The sequence below is a fragment of the Procambarus clarkii genome, chromosome 3 (assembly GCF_040958095.1).
Source record: "Procambarus clarkii isolate CNS0578487 chromosome 3, FALCON_Pclarkii_2.0, whole genome shotgun sequence".
Taxonomy (NCBI): Eukaryota; Metazoa; Arthropoda; class Malacostraca; order Decapoda; family Cambaridae; genus Procambarus; species Procambarus clarkii.
The window spans coordinates 31987031-32003972 of record NC_091152.1 but is presented as its reverse complement, the minus strand read 5'-3'; the positions used below and the strand labels follow the sequence as shown (position 1 = coordinate 32003972).

General features: G+C 38.4%; 1 protein-coding gene across 6 annotated transcripts in view; it reads right to left on the bottom strand.

Annotated features, from left to right (window-relative positions):
• The window catches only part of LOC123749604 (uncharacterized), a 311730-nt gene that overhangs the window by 170530 nt on the left and 124258 nt on the right, over window positions 1–16942 (bottom strand). The window contains exons 10-12 of one of the 6 annotated variants that reach the window (XR_011229458.1): window positions 12525–12633; window positions 2900–3000; window positions 1756–1862 (exon numbers count right to left, since the gene is read on the bottom strand). The exons of 4 other annotated variants lie outside the window; for them this stretch is intronic. Coding sequence is in view for 1 of the 2 variants with exons in the window: in XM_069330114.1 (XP_069186215.1) it covers window positions 12525–12633 (109 nt within the window). In the remaining variant the exon portion in view is untranslated. The remainder of the gene's footprint in view (window positions 1–1755; window positions 1863–2899; window positions 3001–12524; window positions 12634–16942) is intronic. One more of the 6 variants, XM_069330114.1, reaches the window with a different exon arrangement.

Below are 16942 nucleotides of genomic sequence, written 5' to 3'. Positions count from 1 at the left end.
AGGTAGTCGAAAAAACATTAATTCATGAAAACTTGGCTTATTAGGAAAACTGGGCCTTGTATAGTAGGCTGAGATGTGCGTTCTGGCTACTAGGTACGACACACACACACACACTATATATATATATATATATATATATATATATATATATATATATATATATATATATATATATATATATATATATATATATATATATATATATATATATATATATATATATATATATATATATATATATATGTCGTACCTAGTAGCCAGAACTCACTTCTCAGCCTACTATTCAAGGCCCGATTTGCCTAATAAGCCAAGTTTTCCTGAATTAATATATTTACTATAATTTTTTTCTTATGAAATGATAAAGCAACCCTTTTCTCTATGTATGAGGTCAATTTTTTTTTATTTGAGTTAAAATTAACGTAGATATATGACCGAACCTAACCAACCCTACCTAACCTAACCTAACCTATATTTATAGGTAAGGTTAGGTTAGGTAGCCAAAAAAAGCTAGGTTAGGTTAGGTTAGGTCGGTTAGGTAGACGAAAAAACATTAATTCATGAAAACTTGGCTTATTAGGCAAATCGGGCATTGAATAGTAGGCTGAGAAGTGCGTTCTGGCTATTAGGTACGACATATATATATATATATATATATATATATATATATATATATAGTGCGTTCTGGCTATTAGGTACGACATATATATATATATATATATATATATATATATATATATATATATATATATATATATATATATATATATATATATATATATATATATATATATATATATATGTCGTACCTAATAGCCAGAACGCACTTCTCAGCCTACTATTCAAGGCCCGATTTGCCTAATAAGGCAAGTTTTCATGAATTAATGTTTTTTCGTCTACCTAACCTACCTAACCTAACCTAACCTAGCTTTTTTTGGCTACCTAACCTAACCTTACGTATAAATATAGGTTAGGTTAGGTTAGGTAGGGTTGGTTAGGTTCGGTCATATATCTACGTTAATTTTAACTCCAATAAAAAAAAATTGACCTCATACATAGAGAAAAGGGTTGCTTTATCATTTCATAAGAAAAAAATTATAGTAAATATATTAATTCAGGAAAACTTGGCTTATTAGGCAAATCGGGCCTTGAATAGTAGGCTGAAAAGTGAGTTCTGGCTACTAGGTACGACATATATATATATATATATATATATATATATATATATATATATGTCGTACCTAGTAGCCAGAACTCGCTTCTCAGCCTACTATGCAAGGCCCGATTTGCCTAATAAGCCAAGTTTTCATGAATTAATTGTTTTTCGACTACCTAACCTACCTAACCTAACCTAACTTTCTCTACTACCTAACCTAACCTAACCTATAAAGATAGGTTAGGTTAGGTTAGGTAGGGTTGGTTAGGTTCGGTCATATATCTACGTTAATTTTAACTCCAATAAAAAAACATTAACCTCATACATAATGAAATGGGTAGCTTTATCATTTCATAAGAAAAAAATTATAGAAAATATATTAATTCAGGAAAACTTGGCTTATTAGGCAAATTTGGCCTTGCATAGTAGGCTGAGAAGTGCGTTCTGGCTACTAGGTACGACATATATATATATATATATATATATATATATATATATATATATATATATATATATATATATATATATATATATATATATATATATATATATATATATCGGACAATTAGGAAAAAAAAAAAAAAAAAATTAAATTATTTTACCTTGTACCTAGATCCACCAGGCCTGTTTGGTCTATGTTTCAGTACTTGAGAAATCTGGAAGGTCACATCCTCCTCCTCAACTTGTGGATGTGCGTTGATAGATGATTCTGTAAAATTAAGTTATTTATATAATAATAAATTCAGTATAACAATAATATTCTGTAAAATTAAAAGTAATTTATACATCAATCAGATAAAACTCTCCAGAGATGGTGATACACAACATATAAAGGACAAGCTTCAGAACAAAATATGCATTTAGGAATAAGGTTTTGTACATGTAGGTAGCACATGAGAAAATAAGTGGAAGGTGATCAAGTTTATATTAACATGTTAATGGCTTTGTTAAGGCTTTGCAAGAATGAAAAAATATTAATAATATAATATCACCTACCAATTAATTGTACATCATTTATAAGTCAATTATTTGCATTATTATTATTCAATACTAATGATATAAAAATGCATTTTTTGAAATTTTGAAATTGAAATTTTGAAAATTTTGAAATTGTTCACAATTTTTGTTACACCAAAGTTGGAGTATGCAGCAGTTGTATGGTGCCCATATCTTAGAAAGCATATCAACAAACTGGAAACGGTGCAGAGACATGCCACTAAGTGGCCTTAACTAAATGCCATTAAATATGCCAAATATACTACATAAATATACATACTACACATGCACAATAATTGTCCTGGGACCTCTGATATTCCTAATATAATATATAGGGCCATCAACACACCTCCAGCTAGGGCCACCAACACACCTCCAGGGCCATCAACACGCCTCCAGGGCCATCAACACAACACCACCATCAACACACCTCCAGGGCCATCAACACAACACCACCATCAACACACCTCCAGGGCCATCAACACAACACCACCATCAACACACCTCCAGGGCCATCAACACAACACCACCATCAACACACCTCCAGGGCCATCAACACAACACCACCATCAACACACCTCCAGGGCCATCAACACAACACCACCATCAACACACCATCCAGCCAGGGCCATCAACACGCCTCCAGGCCATCAACACGCCTCCAGGGCCATCAACACACCATCCAGCCTACCACCACAAGCTTATATATATACTACACATGTCTAAGAGCAAATAAAAGAAAACAGTTACCTTAACTATTGAAGATGCAGCAGGATTTTGTGGATAAGCCAGCAGCCGTCCCTCTCGACACGGTTTTAAAATGGCGGCGACTACCACAACATGCAACGAGCCTAAAGAATGTCCAGCGCTAGCATTATCTAAACGCTATTATATATTATCAAGCAATACGGAAATCTAAAATAAAAAAAATGATACAAATAATTGTATTAAATATTTATTTGCAATTACAATACCTCGGGAATATATTTTTGCGTTAGCAAAACATATTAAGTTCGTATTTAGTTTAACTCATTTAAATTCTTTACAAATAATAACCTGATTTTACCTGATGGCCATTAACATTAATGTTTTATGTTGATACATTTCATACCCTTATTATTTCAATATCTTTCTTTATTATGCACCCCATACCCATCCCGTGGGCGGTGGTGTAAAGGATTACAGAGGCACATAATGGGTTCAGGAACTGAACTCTCTAGTTTGTTTAGCTAAGCAAATAACAATTTTTGACGCTAGTTACAAAATTATTAATGTTATATATACATGTACACACTCTCATACATACATGTACATATATATATATATATATATATATATATACGTATACATATATACATACACATGCATATTTATAATCACCCACACAAATACACACATCAATAATCTCTGTGTCACTTATTTTATACATGTTCTTGTAGAACATTCTATTGCGAACACATTGGGCGCTGCCCAATAAACTCGCCCCTCGGGGCAAAATTATTTTTTTTTTTTTAATCTTGGTGGAACATAAAATGGCCGCCTGTGTTTATGCTGTCGTCAGATGGCGCTGTGACGTCACAGATGAGGGAAGCACGTACTGCGCATTAATGCCTCGATCCCTCGTTATTTATTTATTTTATTTATTTATATATATACAAGAACGTACATTGGGGGGTTAAGACACAACATAGAGCTTAAGTTAGAATTATAATCTTGTAAAACCACTATAGCTTGCATATATAGAGTTTCGGGCAAGTCCTTAAACTAATCTTTGAGCAAATTCTTAAACAGAGTTTTAGAGAAATAATTAAATGTAAAATTGATAAAAAGTGTTTAACAGGTACATTACAGCTTTACTTTACAAGTACAGATGATTTTAAGTAGGATAATTACAGTAAAATTGTCAAAAAATTGTTTACAGGTACGATGCAAGAATTTGACACAAAAGCAGATCAGAACAATACACAATAATGAACAAGGAATCCTAAGTACAATTAGGAAAACATCTCAGGGTTATACATTGGATTACTGAAGCACAATATGAGGATCATTACAAATAGTAATGCAGTAGAATATGCACTCATATTCTATTATTAAGTTAATATTAAGTTCCTTCCTCATGTTAAGTATCTTTGTGGTACTAGGGACATCCAAGGATTATCTTCAAGGCTTCGTTCTGCAAGTTTTCAAGCCCTTTAAGCTTTCTTTCAGTCATCAAGGCAAGCAGAGATGCAACATAATCCACTAGCTCCTTTATGAACTGGCGTTACTCTTGCGTTTTTAAGGATATCAGGGAATGTATGACACTCAAGGGATTTGTTGAACAGCAGAGCTATAGGTGGTGCAAGGGCATATGGGAGGCGCTCTTGTATACAATGGATGGGATTTCACTGATGTTCCCAGCTTTGGTTTTTAGTGAATGTATGATGGACACAACATCTGACGGGCTGACTGGTGAGAGGAGAAGAGAGTTTGGATAGCTGCCTGAGAGATATGTGTTGATATGTGTCTGAGTCTGTGGGATTTTACTTGCAAGGTTAGCACCAATCGATGAAAAGAAGCTATTAAATTCATTCGCCATTTCTAAGTCAGATGACAGTGTAAGGCCATCCTTAGAGAGTGTTATCTGGTTGTGGGAGTGTTGTTTAGTTCCCAGGATGTTAGAGATGGTATTCCATGTGCTTTTCATGTTGCCTTTTGCTTCTTTGAATCTAGTCTCATAATATGAAAGTTTTGCTTTTCTTATGATACTGGTAAGCACTGACGAGTACCTTTTAACTACTTCCATTGGAATTAGGCCACTCCTAAATTTCTTTTCGTATTCATGTTTTTTGTTGATTGATTTAATTATGCCACTTGTGAGCCACGGGTTATTTTTTCTTTTATCAGTTACTTGTTTGGTAAGGAGGGGACAGTGAGTGTTGTAGAGGCTTAGAGTTTTGTAGAGAAAGAGGTTAGTTGATGAGTTTATATCCTGTGAATTATTAAATTCAGATTCCCAGTTAATATTGTGAAGTGCATTAGAGAGATTGCCTAAAGCTGATTCACTATGTAGCCTGAATGAAAGTTTTTTGGTTTCTGGTGGTGATGTGTCAATGTTTGCTATGAGGAAAGTAGGATAGTGGTCAGTTGTTCTGTCATAAATTACCCCAGATGTAAGGGGAGCTGTTATATTAGTCCAAAGGTGATCCAGGGTAGTGGCAGATGTTTGAGTGACTCGGGTGGGCTTGGTGATTGTGGGGATTAGCATACAGGAGTGCATGCTGTTACGGAAATAGTCAACTTGAGGGTTGTTTTCAACATTCAATAAAGAAATTCTGGAGGGCTTCTGTGCAAGGGTTAGGATGAGCTAGCCTAAGCATTTTTATACCAATTTGACAGTTATTTTCAGTAACACGATAAACAACGCTCGGAATATTAAGTTCCTTTCTCATATTAAGTATCTTTGTGGTACGAGGGCACCCAAGGATTATCCTCACGGCTTCGTTCTGCAATTTTTCAAACCCTCCAAGCTTTCTTTCAGGATGCCTTAAAGTTAGTTTAGTTCATTTATTATGCATCCCATACCCATCTTGTGGGCGGTAGTGGAAAGGGTTGCAGAGGCACATAATGGGCTCAGGGACTGAACCCCACAATTCATTTAGCTAAGCAAGTTACAATCTTGATGAGCTAGTTACAAAATTCAGTATAAGTCGTCACATCAACAATGGGTTCGAGATCGATCACAAGTACAGTTTCTAAATTAAGCAACTGACATATGTGGAGAGCTAGTGTCACAATTGATATGTTTGTCCTGCACACCGCCCCCCATCCAGTGGGCAGCGGTGGATAGGTTACAATCACTTTGTTACTACTTACAGTTAGCAAACTGGGGATATTTGGCTAAAATTTCTGGTACCAGATAATTTTGAATGAAATATTGACACATCGTTGGTACATTGGTTATAAAATTGTCTCTGAATTCACTATCACATAGTGACGGAGGGTGTGCGAATAATTTTGTTGACAGTTAACATTTGGTCAGGTCTACATCGGCAGATAATGAGAATTCCCAGAAATACTTGTAACCGAGTCTAAGCCGAGCAGTAGTAACATCTAGAAGTCTGCTGATTTTATTGGATGAACCATAGATGTGTCGCTCCTCTTGCATAATAGTATTGAACGAAAGTTAATCTCCCCAAACAATTTCGCGTTTTGAGCAAGTTACCCCTCCACTCTCTCCATTTTTTTTTGGACATTCCCTGGTAGTGTGCGGAAATACTGAAAAGTGTATACTCTTTTCAACTTTGTCACCTTAATTCTCGTCCTATGTCTTTCATTTTGGTATCAATGCGTTCGCAATAGAATTCCCAACAGAACTATGTGCATATAATGTCAAAGACAGCAGCGCGCTCCACCCGCCGACAAGATGAATGTAGGCCAAGGGTACCAGAAAAAGAAAGCTGAGCGTGATAATACTGAAAAGTGTATACCCTTTTCAACTTTGTTACCTCAATTCTCATCCTAGGTTTTTCAATTTAGCATCAATGTGTTCGCAATAGAATTCTCTACAGGACTAAAGGCATATAAACTCCAAAATCCCGGCTTACCATCCGCAACAAACAGAGAAAGCGAGAGCGTGTTACCAGGGAGCGCACAAGAGCGATAAAATGTATACACTCTTTTCATTCTGGTCACCTCAATTGTCATCCTAGGTCTTTCATTTTGGTATCAATGTGTTCGCAATAGAATTTCCAACCGGAATTTATGCATGAAATGTCAAAAACAGCAGCGTGCTCCACCCGCTGACGTGATGAAAGCACGGCGGACCATCCACACAAAACAGAGAAAGTGAGAGAAAGTAACCTGGGAGCACTCTAGTGCAATGTAATGTGAACACACTTTTCACTTTGGTTACCTCAATTCTCGTCATATGTCTTTCATTTTGGTATCAATGTGTTCGCAATTGTATCTGCTGGCATTTTACCCTTTGCTTGGATCTGAAGGGTTTTAGGCTCACCACGATGCAATCTGATAGTACCACACGTGTATATACCTATCTTCAAGCAGCAATTCACTCATTCAAACCGACTTATAATGGTTATCCATATATAAATGGTAATCTTTGTTCTACCTGTTAACCTGTCATATGAAGAAAGATTGTCAAAGCTTATATTACATTCTCTAGAAAAGCAAAGAATTAGGAGTGATATATGGTAGAGGTGCACAATGGGATGAATGGACATAACAAAGGGGACATTAATGGGGTATTAAAAGTAGCAACACAAGACAGAACTCGAAACAAAGTGTAAAAATTGGAAAAATTTAGATTTAGGAAAGAACTGTATGAGTAAATACACTGGGTTTGTACCTTAAGGTTCATGTATGCAATATTACAGAGTTCCAGTTAACTCCCATGCATGCAATTAATTTATGTTATGTTTATGTTTTTTATGTTAAAATGTTTTTGTTGATTTGTTTGTATATTTTCATAAGTAAAGCATGCTTACCGTCTAATCCAAGTTTTATGATAACTTTACAATGTTTAAAACATAAAGTTCAATATATATTCTGGTTTTCACACAGGAATTATACGTTAATATAACATCATAATAACGTAATGATGTCGTGTAAATAACGTTATACTGACGTCATATAAATGTTATATTTATGTTATAAGAACGTAAATTGGATAGCTTTACAGAAAGTAAACAAAAAAAACTAAATGTTGACTGAAAATTATTTATTCTTAAATATAAAGCATGAAAACATTATAATACCATAGCATTTACTATTATTTTTAAATTTTTACATAAATCTTAAAAAACTGTGTCATAAGAATATATGTTTTTAGTTATATCCTTTGGTTTTAAGAATGTCAGATATACGTATTTATGTCAAAAGTTACAGTATTACCTTTGTGGAACCATTTAAAAACGTCCACAAACGTTCTGTGTTTGCTGGGAAGTGACCTGTAAATTTGTAGACCTCATCCTGGAAACATTCTTCTATCAACATGTTAAACAAGCTACAAGGATGAGGGAAGGGGACGTTCCCTCCATGCTAGATTTGATATTTACCAGGAAGGAGAAAGAAATATTTGAAATTCAGTACCTTCCTCCCTTGGGTAAAAGTGACCATGTCTTTTTGGGAATAAAATATGCAATGCATTATAATCTGGAAGAAAATAAGATTGATGCAATTGAAAAACCTGACTTTAGGAGAGGACATTATGGCAACCTTAGAAAATTTTTTAGTGAGTATAATTGGACAGACTTGTTGCTAGGCAAGGAAGCGAATGAGATGTATGTCAAGTTTTGTGAAATATATGATGAAGGCACAAAAAAATTTATACCAAAACAGATGCAGAACTAGGAAACAGGATTGGTTCAACAGAAATTGCAAGAGGGCCAGAGACCAAAAGGCACAAAAATGGAATCAATACAGGAAGAGGCCAAACCCCCAAACATACCAGCGATACAAAGATGCGAGAAACAGCTACACGGCAGTGAGGAGAGAGGCAGAAAGAAATTTTGAAAATGGGATTGCAGACAAATGTAAAACAGAACCAGGTCTATTCTATAAATTCATAAACAACAAATTGCAGGTAAAGGATAATATTCAGAGGTTGAAAATGGGAAATAGATTCACGGAAAATGAAAAGGAAACGTGTGAAACATTAAACGAAAAGTTCCAAAGTGTGTTTGTACAAAATGAAATCTTCAGGGAACCAGATACAATAAGAATTCCAGAGAACAACATAGAGCACATAGAGGTGTCTAGAGACGAAGTGAAAAAAATGTTCAAGGAGCTAAATAAGAACAAAGCAGTTGGTCCAGATGGAGTTTCACCATGGGTTCTGAGAGAATGTGCACCTGAGCTCAGCATTCCACTTCAACTGATTTTTCAGGCACCCCTGTTTACAGGAGTTGTAGCTGATGTGTGGAAAAAGGCTAACATAGTTCCAATCTACAAAAGTGGAAGCAGGGAAGACCCCCTTAATTATAGACCTCTATCATTGACAAGTGTAATAGTCAAAATATTGGAAAAATAATTAAAACTAAATGGGTAGAACACCTGGAGAGAAATGATATAATATCAGACAGACAGTATGGTTTTCGATCTGGAAGATCCTGTGTATCGAATTTACTCAGTTTCTATGATCGAGCAACAGAGATACTACAGGAAAGAGATGGTTGGGTTGACTGCATCTATCTGGACCTAAAAAAGGCTTTCGACAGAGTTCCACATAAGAAGTTGTTCTGGAAACTGGAAAATATTGGAGGGGTGACAGGTAACCTTCTAACATGGATGAAAAATCTTCTGACATAGAAAAATGGGGGCAGTGATCAGAGGCAATGTAGCGGAATGGAGAAATGTCACAAGTGGGGTACCACAGGGTTCAGTTCTTGCACCAGTGATGTTTATTGTCTACATAAATGATCTACCAGTTGGTATACAGAATTATATGAACATGTTTGCTGATGATGCTAAGATAATAGGAAGGATAAGAAACTTAGATGATTGTCATGCCCTTCAAGAAGACCTGGACAAAATAAGTATATGGAGCACCACTTGGCAAATGGAATTTAATGTTAATAAATGCCATGTTATGGAATGTGGAATAGGAGAACATAGACCCCACACAACCTATATATTATGTGGGAAATCTTAAAAGAATTCTGATAAAGAAAGAGATCTAGGAGTGGTTCTAGATAGAAAACTATCACCCGAGGACCACAAAGAATATTGTGCGAGGAGCCTATGCCACGCTTTCAAACTTCAGAATTGCATTTAAATACATGGATGGCAATAAACTAAAGAAATTGTTCACGACTTTTGTTGGGCCAAAGCTAGAATATGCAGCGGTTGTGTGGTGCCCATATCTTAAGAAGCACATCAACAAACTGGAAAAGGTGCAAAGACACGCTACTAAGTGGCTCCCAGAACTGAAGGGCAAGAGCTAGGAGGAGAGGTTAGAGGCATTATATATGCCAAAACTAGAAGACAGAAGAAAAAGAGGTGATATGATCACTACATACAAAATAGTAACAGGAATTGATAAAATTGATAGGGAAGATTTCCCGAGACCTGGAACTTTAAGAACAAGAGGTCAAAGATTTAAACTAGCTAAACACAGATGCCGAAAAAATATAAGAAAATTCACTTTCGCAAACAGAGTGGTAGACGGTTGGAACAAGTTAGGTGAGAAGGTGGTGGAGGTCAAAACCGTCAGTAGTTTCAAAGCGTTATATGACAAAGAGTGCTGGGAAGATGGGACACCACGAGCGTAGCTCTCATCCTGTAGCTACACTTAGGTAATTACCTAATTACTGGGTGAATAGTCTGTAAATTCGTTTTTCTGCATTGTTCGTTTACTTTTAGTAGATCTTGCAGTTGTCTGTTTTGCCTCTCAATTTCTGGGGGTTGAATTCTTTTGCTTTGAAGGTTATCATGAATCCTGTATTTTCTCAAATTCAAGTTAAAAAATTCAAATGTTTATTCCGGTAAAGTACATACACACAAGAGGTTATACAAAAATTGATAGAATTATAGATAGAGCTAGTACATACAATGCCTAAAGCCACTATTACACAAAGCGTTTCGGGCAGGAAAAACATTAAAGACTAAAACTTAATACTAATTGAGATTAAAGTATAAAATGTGTTGAGAACAAATAAAAAAAAAAAAGGGGGGGGGGGGGGACATGGCAGAAAAAGCAGCACAAATACGATTAGGTCAACAAATAGCGATTGTTTAAAAAATAACAGACATGGGTTGACAATATAGGGGTAAGGTAGGTTACAGGGAATTTATTAGGTAGTGCTTCGTTTTTATCTTAAACTGGTTAAGAGAGGTACAGTCTTTAACATGATTGGGAAGGTCATTCCACATTCTGGGTCCCTTGATTTGTAGAGCATTTCTAGTTTGGTTAAGTCGTACTCTTGGAATATCAAATAGGTATTTGTTTCTGGTGTGGTGGTGCTCATGGGTTCTGTTACAACCTTCAATGAAGCTTTTGAGGTCAGGATTGGCATTACAGTACAGCGTTTTATATATATATATAACACACATGAGAGGATGTGCAGTGACTTAATATCTAACATATTCAGAGATTTGAGTAGGGGTACCGAGTGATGTCTGGGGCCAGAGACGGATCTTATCCTAATAGCAGCTTTGTGTTGAGTAATTAGAGGACGTAAATGATTTTGGGTAGTAGAACCCCAAGCACAAATACCATAGTTGAGATATGGATAGATGAGGGAGTAATAGAGAGTAACCAGGGCAGGGCGGGGTACATAATATCTGATCTTAGAAAGAATGCCCACAGTTTTTGAAACTTTGTTTGATATATTTAGAATGTGTCCCTGGAAATTCAGCTTGCGGCAATGAGAACGCCAAGGAATTTGCCATCTAATTTGTTACAAATTTGGGTATTGTTTATCCTGAGATTTTTTTTTATTAGATTAGAGAATTTATTGCCAAACAGAATATAGAAAGTTTTGTCAATGTTAAGGGTGAGTTTGTTGGCAGTTAGCCAAAGATGGACTTTGTTTAGCACAGTATTCACTGTGACATTTAGAGCAAGGGGGTCAGGACTGGAGTAAATGAAGGTTGTGTCATCAGCAAATAGAATTGGTTTGAGGTGTTGGGAGGCATTTGGAAGGTCATTAATGTAGATGAGAAAGAGGAGAGGGCCAAGTATGCTGCCCTGAGGAACACCAATGTTGATGGGTAGGGTGTGAACACACTTGATGGGTAGGAGGTGAACACACTGGAGCCTGTCAGTAAGGTAAGATTTGAGGTATTGCAGGGAGTGACCTCTGACTCCATAATGATGTAATTTAAGAAAAAGGTTTTGGTGTTGACAGTGTCAAAAGCCTTACACAGGTCCACAGATAACCCAACAGGGAACTCATTTTTATCAAGAGCTGCATGTATCAGCTTAATCATACGATAAGTGCATCGTTAGTGCTTTTTTTGGGTCTGAAGGCATATTGACAAGAGCTAAGTATATTGTGTTTGGCTAGATAAGAGTAAAGCTGCTTGTAGATTAGTTTTCCAAATATTTTTGACAAGTTAGGCAAGTTATTTTTGACAATATTTAGGCAAATATTTTTGACAAGTTCTGTGCCTGTCTAAAAGTACCAGGTTTTGGCTTCTTACGGTAGGCTTTTATGACAAGCAAGGGATGCTGTAACATATGGAGCAATCTCAGTGCAACTAGCTACTGGGAGTAACAACTTGCCCCATCCAGTAAATACATCATAACACATTTTCTAATAATTTTATAGATAAAATTATTACACCAGAAAATATTTTTAATTTACTCAGGAAAACAAAAACGTCTTAATCCATAGAACAAAGATTAAAATATTTTGTATTACTCTATTACCTGAGTGATAAATTTGAGAAGTTTTGGAGGAAAGCTTTTGGCACGTTGTTTCTGCTTGTCTGTGAGAGTCGTGTCCACTGGCAGAGACGTACACACGCTCAAACATGTCCTGTAATTATTAGGAACTAACTTGTTTCACATGTGCAGGAATATGAATTTTTGTTAAAAACATAAAATATTGTGAAGGGCTAGAAGTGGCTGATTAAACACACCTGGGATAAGAATTGTTATAGGCGAATTTGTACAACTGTAAGAGAAAGGTCAGTCAAGGCAAAAAGATGAATAGAGCAATGAAGGATTGGTTCAAATAACATGAGGAATAGATATTAATAATAGATAATGAATAATAGATATTAATTATTATACAGTATTGTTATAATGACTCCCTGGAGCTATAGGACTGATAATAGCTATATTAGTCTGGGGGGGCTTCAGTCATATGGAGTTGGCATGTCTACCAGGAACCACGAGCCAGAACCTGGTTCCCTCAGAGGCGGACAGAGCAATGGCCTATGAAAACTCCACTCTTTGACAGTATATTCATGTTTGTCATCGACCGTGGTTAGGCACCCAGAAAGGTAGACGCCCCAAAACAGACCCCCAACTGGTAGAAAATTGCAATCAGAGACCACAACATGGACTAAAAACTTCCCCTCAGAAAAACGAGGAAACAAGCAAGTTGTCATCATCCTGATGCGACGCTCATTCGTGTCCCACCCCCCCCCACATCCCCCTTCCCGAGGTGGAGAGGGAAAAGAAAGCACCCGGACCATAGCCCAGGACAGCTCATGAGCAGGCCGGAGGTGGAAAAATGCACGAGAAAACTTAAAAATGGAGCAGAAGTGATATCCCCCCCAATTACAGCCTAGCAGCTCTGGCAATGCCGCACGATAAAAGGCGACAGTATTCAGCGTAAGATGTCAGTCCTGAAAGAGCCAAGAAAGAAATGCCAAAACAACACAATCCGACACAGAAGTAACAAAGGGAAAAAAAGTGGCAAAAAACCAGCATTGAATGTAATGAAACGTCATTATCTGGGTGAGCCCCGGAGGCTCCTTGGATCTATCGGGCTAATGTGTGATATGTTAGACCGGGACATTAGTTATGGAGTTCAAACTACCAGGGACCACAAGCCAAAACCTGGACCCTTCACAGAGGTTTCAGGGAGCAATGACCCTGGAAAAAAACCTGTGGTTGGGGGTTTCCTTATCTGCCATCGACCAAGGTTAGGCACCCAGAAAGGTAGGCATAACAAAAGAAACTCCATATGGTAAGAAACTAAGAACACCGAAAAGGAAAGCAGAACTCCCTCCAATCCAAAGGAAACAAGCAAACGTCACACTTCACTGCCACACTGCTCATCCGCACAGCCCCGCCGGTTCCCATGTCGGCTACTCAGGTCTTCAGTTCGAAAGCCAAGTATCAAAACAATGCGAAAAACCGCCGACCGGAGGGAGGGAGGGAGGTTCTTTATTACATGCAATGCTGGTTTACTGTGGGGATCTCCTACGGCTCCCTGGAGCTACATACCCAGAGATAGGAAAAGAGGGACTTACCCAGGAGGCGGCATCCACAAACTCATCAATGCGAAGTCGAGACAAGTGGCTGCAACCTGCGACCCAAAGCAACACAGGAATGCCCAGGAGCAGAAATGTTCAGCAAATAACAGGCAGCCAGAACTCTGCTCGACCTCCAAAAATCCCCGCACCCGAGTATCAGCCCCAGACATATAATGAAACACGGCAGCCAGAGCAGCAAACGTCCTATCATGGGCACGAGGATAGACTACAGACTGGCTAGACTTAACCCTGCGGACAACCTGGGAGAGACAAGCCCTGGAACAAGGAACGAGGGAAGCCAAATCAACCCAAAGCGCATCCTCAATCACCGAAGCCAAAGCACGCAGATAACAACGGAGAGCCGCAACCGGACACAACACATGATGCACCCATGGCCTGATCAACCAAGCATCAATGACCCAAGGACCCCTCTGGAAAGCAGCCAACTCGTCCGTTGCCAGAAAAGAAGGAGACTGCTGTAAATGAACAAACTTACCACCAGGACCAAAAGAGCAGAAACCCCTGCGCTGGAGGAGAGCATGAAGTTTCCCAACCCAACCCCCCAGACGCAACTGCCAATGAAAACAGAGCCTTGGAAAAACAATCCTGAACCAAAGGGGCCACCACAAACCGAGTAAAGGAAAGATAGGAGATCACCCTGTTCAACAATCAGGATGGCTCAGGCGGTGCATGAGCAGGCCAGAGGTGAAACAAGGCACGAGAAAGCTTAAGGAACGGGACAGATGAGACATCCATCTTGAATGCAAGCTGGAGCGGCTCCATCAGTGCCGCAAGATACAAGGCGACAGTATTTGCCATCAAATGACGGTCCTGAAAAAGCAAAAAAAGAAAGGAAAAGGCAAACCGATCCAAAATAGAAAACAACCTACGAAGAGAGAAAATGGTAAACAAAATGCCAGGAATCTTCATACTGTCACCGAGACGAAGCTCTCAGGTGGGACACCATCAACAAAGCCACCTGATCACCATACAGATGGTGATAAACCGGTGTCAAAAAGACCAGACACAAAGAGCAGAGGAGAAGACCGAACTAGCAGCATACCAGACTGGTCTGACCTACTAGGGGAATCTAGCAAGTAATAACTCAATTCAAATATAATCCAATATAATAGTATAAAACAACAGATCACACCAAAATATAATCAATATAATACATGATCAATATAAATATTAAATCAATATATAATATAAAACAATATATCAAATATAAGAAAACGGTTAAGCATAACTGTAACATGCTTGTGTCCAGAGCGACACGAATACAACAAATTATAAGGACGGTAACCGAGTCTATTACAGTGATCTCCATCACATGTTGGCCTCCAAATGCATGCTAGAGCTGAATAGTTAGCCTAAGAAACTGCCTTTAAAGGCACCGATGAGTTCAGTCTTGGAGTGTCAATGAGCATTCTGCGAGCAGCAGCACCCCAAAAACTTCAACAAGACCTTGTAGATCCGAGGCAAAGTGAAATGGACACCAGTAAGGCCAGGGATCCGTAAATGTAATAAAAATCAATGTAATTAATATATTAATAAAGTCACTGTCAATAGTCAGAGGCACTGTAACCATCTACACTACACATGACCATCACTGTAACCATCTACACTACACACCACCATGATGACACTACCACCATCACTGTAACCATCTACACTACACACACCACCTTCACAACAGTAACCATCTACACTACACACACCATCACTGTAACCATCTACACTACTCACACCACCATCACTGTAACCATCTACACTACACACACCACCATCATCACTGTAACCATCTACACTACACACCACCATGATAACACTACCACCGTCACTGTAACCATCTACACTACACACCACCATGATGACACTACCACCATCACTGTAACCATCTACACTACACACACCATCATCACTGTAACGTAGGGGCCTCGTAGCCTGGTGGATAGCGCGCAGGACTCGTAATTCTGTGGCGCGGGTTCGATTCCCGCACGAGGCAGAAACAAATGGGCAAAGTTTCTTTCACCCTGAATGCCCCTGTTACCTAGCAGTAAATGGGTACCTGGGAGTTAGTCAGCTGTCACGGGCTGCTTCCTGGGGGTGGAGGCCTGGTCGAGGACCGGGCCGCGGGGACACTAAAAAAAAAAAAGCCCCGAAATCATCTCAAGATAACCATCTACACTACACACCATCACTGTAACCATCTACACTACACACCATCACTGTAACCATCTACACTACACACACCATCATCACTGTAACCATGTATACTACACACACCACCTTCACCACAGTAACCATCTACACTACACACACACCACCTTCATCACTGTAACCCTCTACACTACACACACACCATCACTGTAACCATCTACACTACACACACCACCATGACTGTAACCATCTACACTACACACCATCACTGTAACCATCTACACTACACACCATCACTGTAACCATCTACACTACACACACCATCATCACTGTAACCATGTATACTACACACACCACCTTCACCACAGTAACCATCTACACTACACACACACCACCTTCATCACTGTAACCCTCTACACTACACACACACCATCACTGTAACCATCTACACTACACACACCACCATGACTGTAACCATCTACACTACACACCACCATCACTGTAACCATCTACACTACACACACCACCATCACTGTAACCATCTACACTATACACACCACCATCATCACTGTAACCATCTACACTACACACACCACCATCACTGTAACCATCTACACTACACACACCACCATCATCACTATAACCATCTACACTACACACACCACCATCATCACTGTAACCATCTACACTACACAC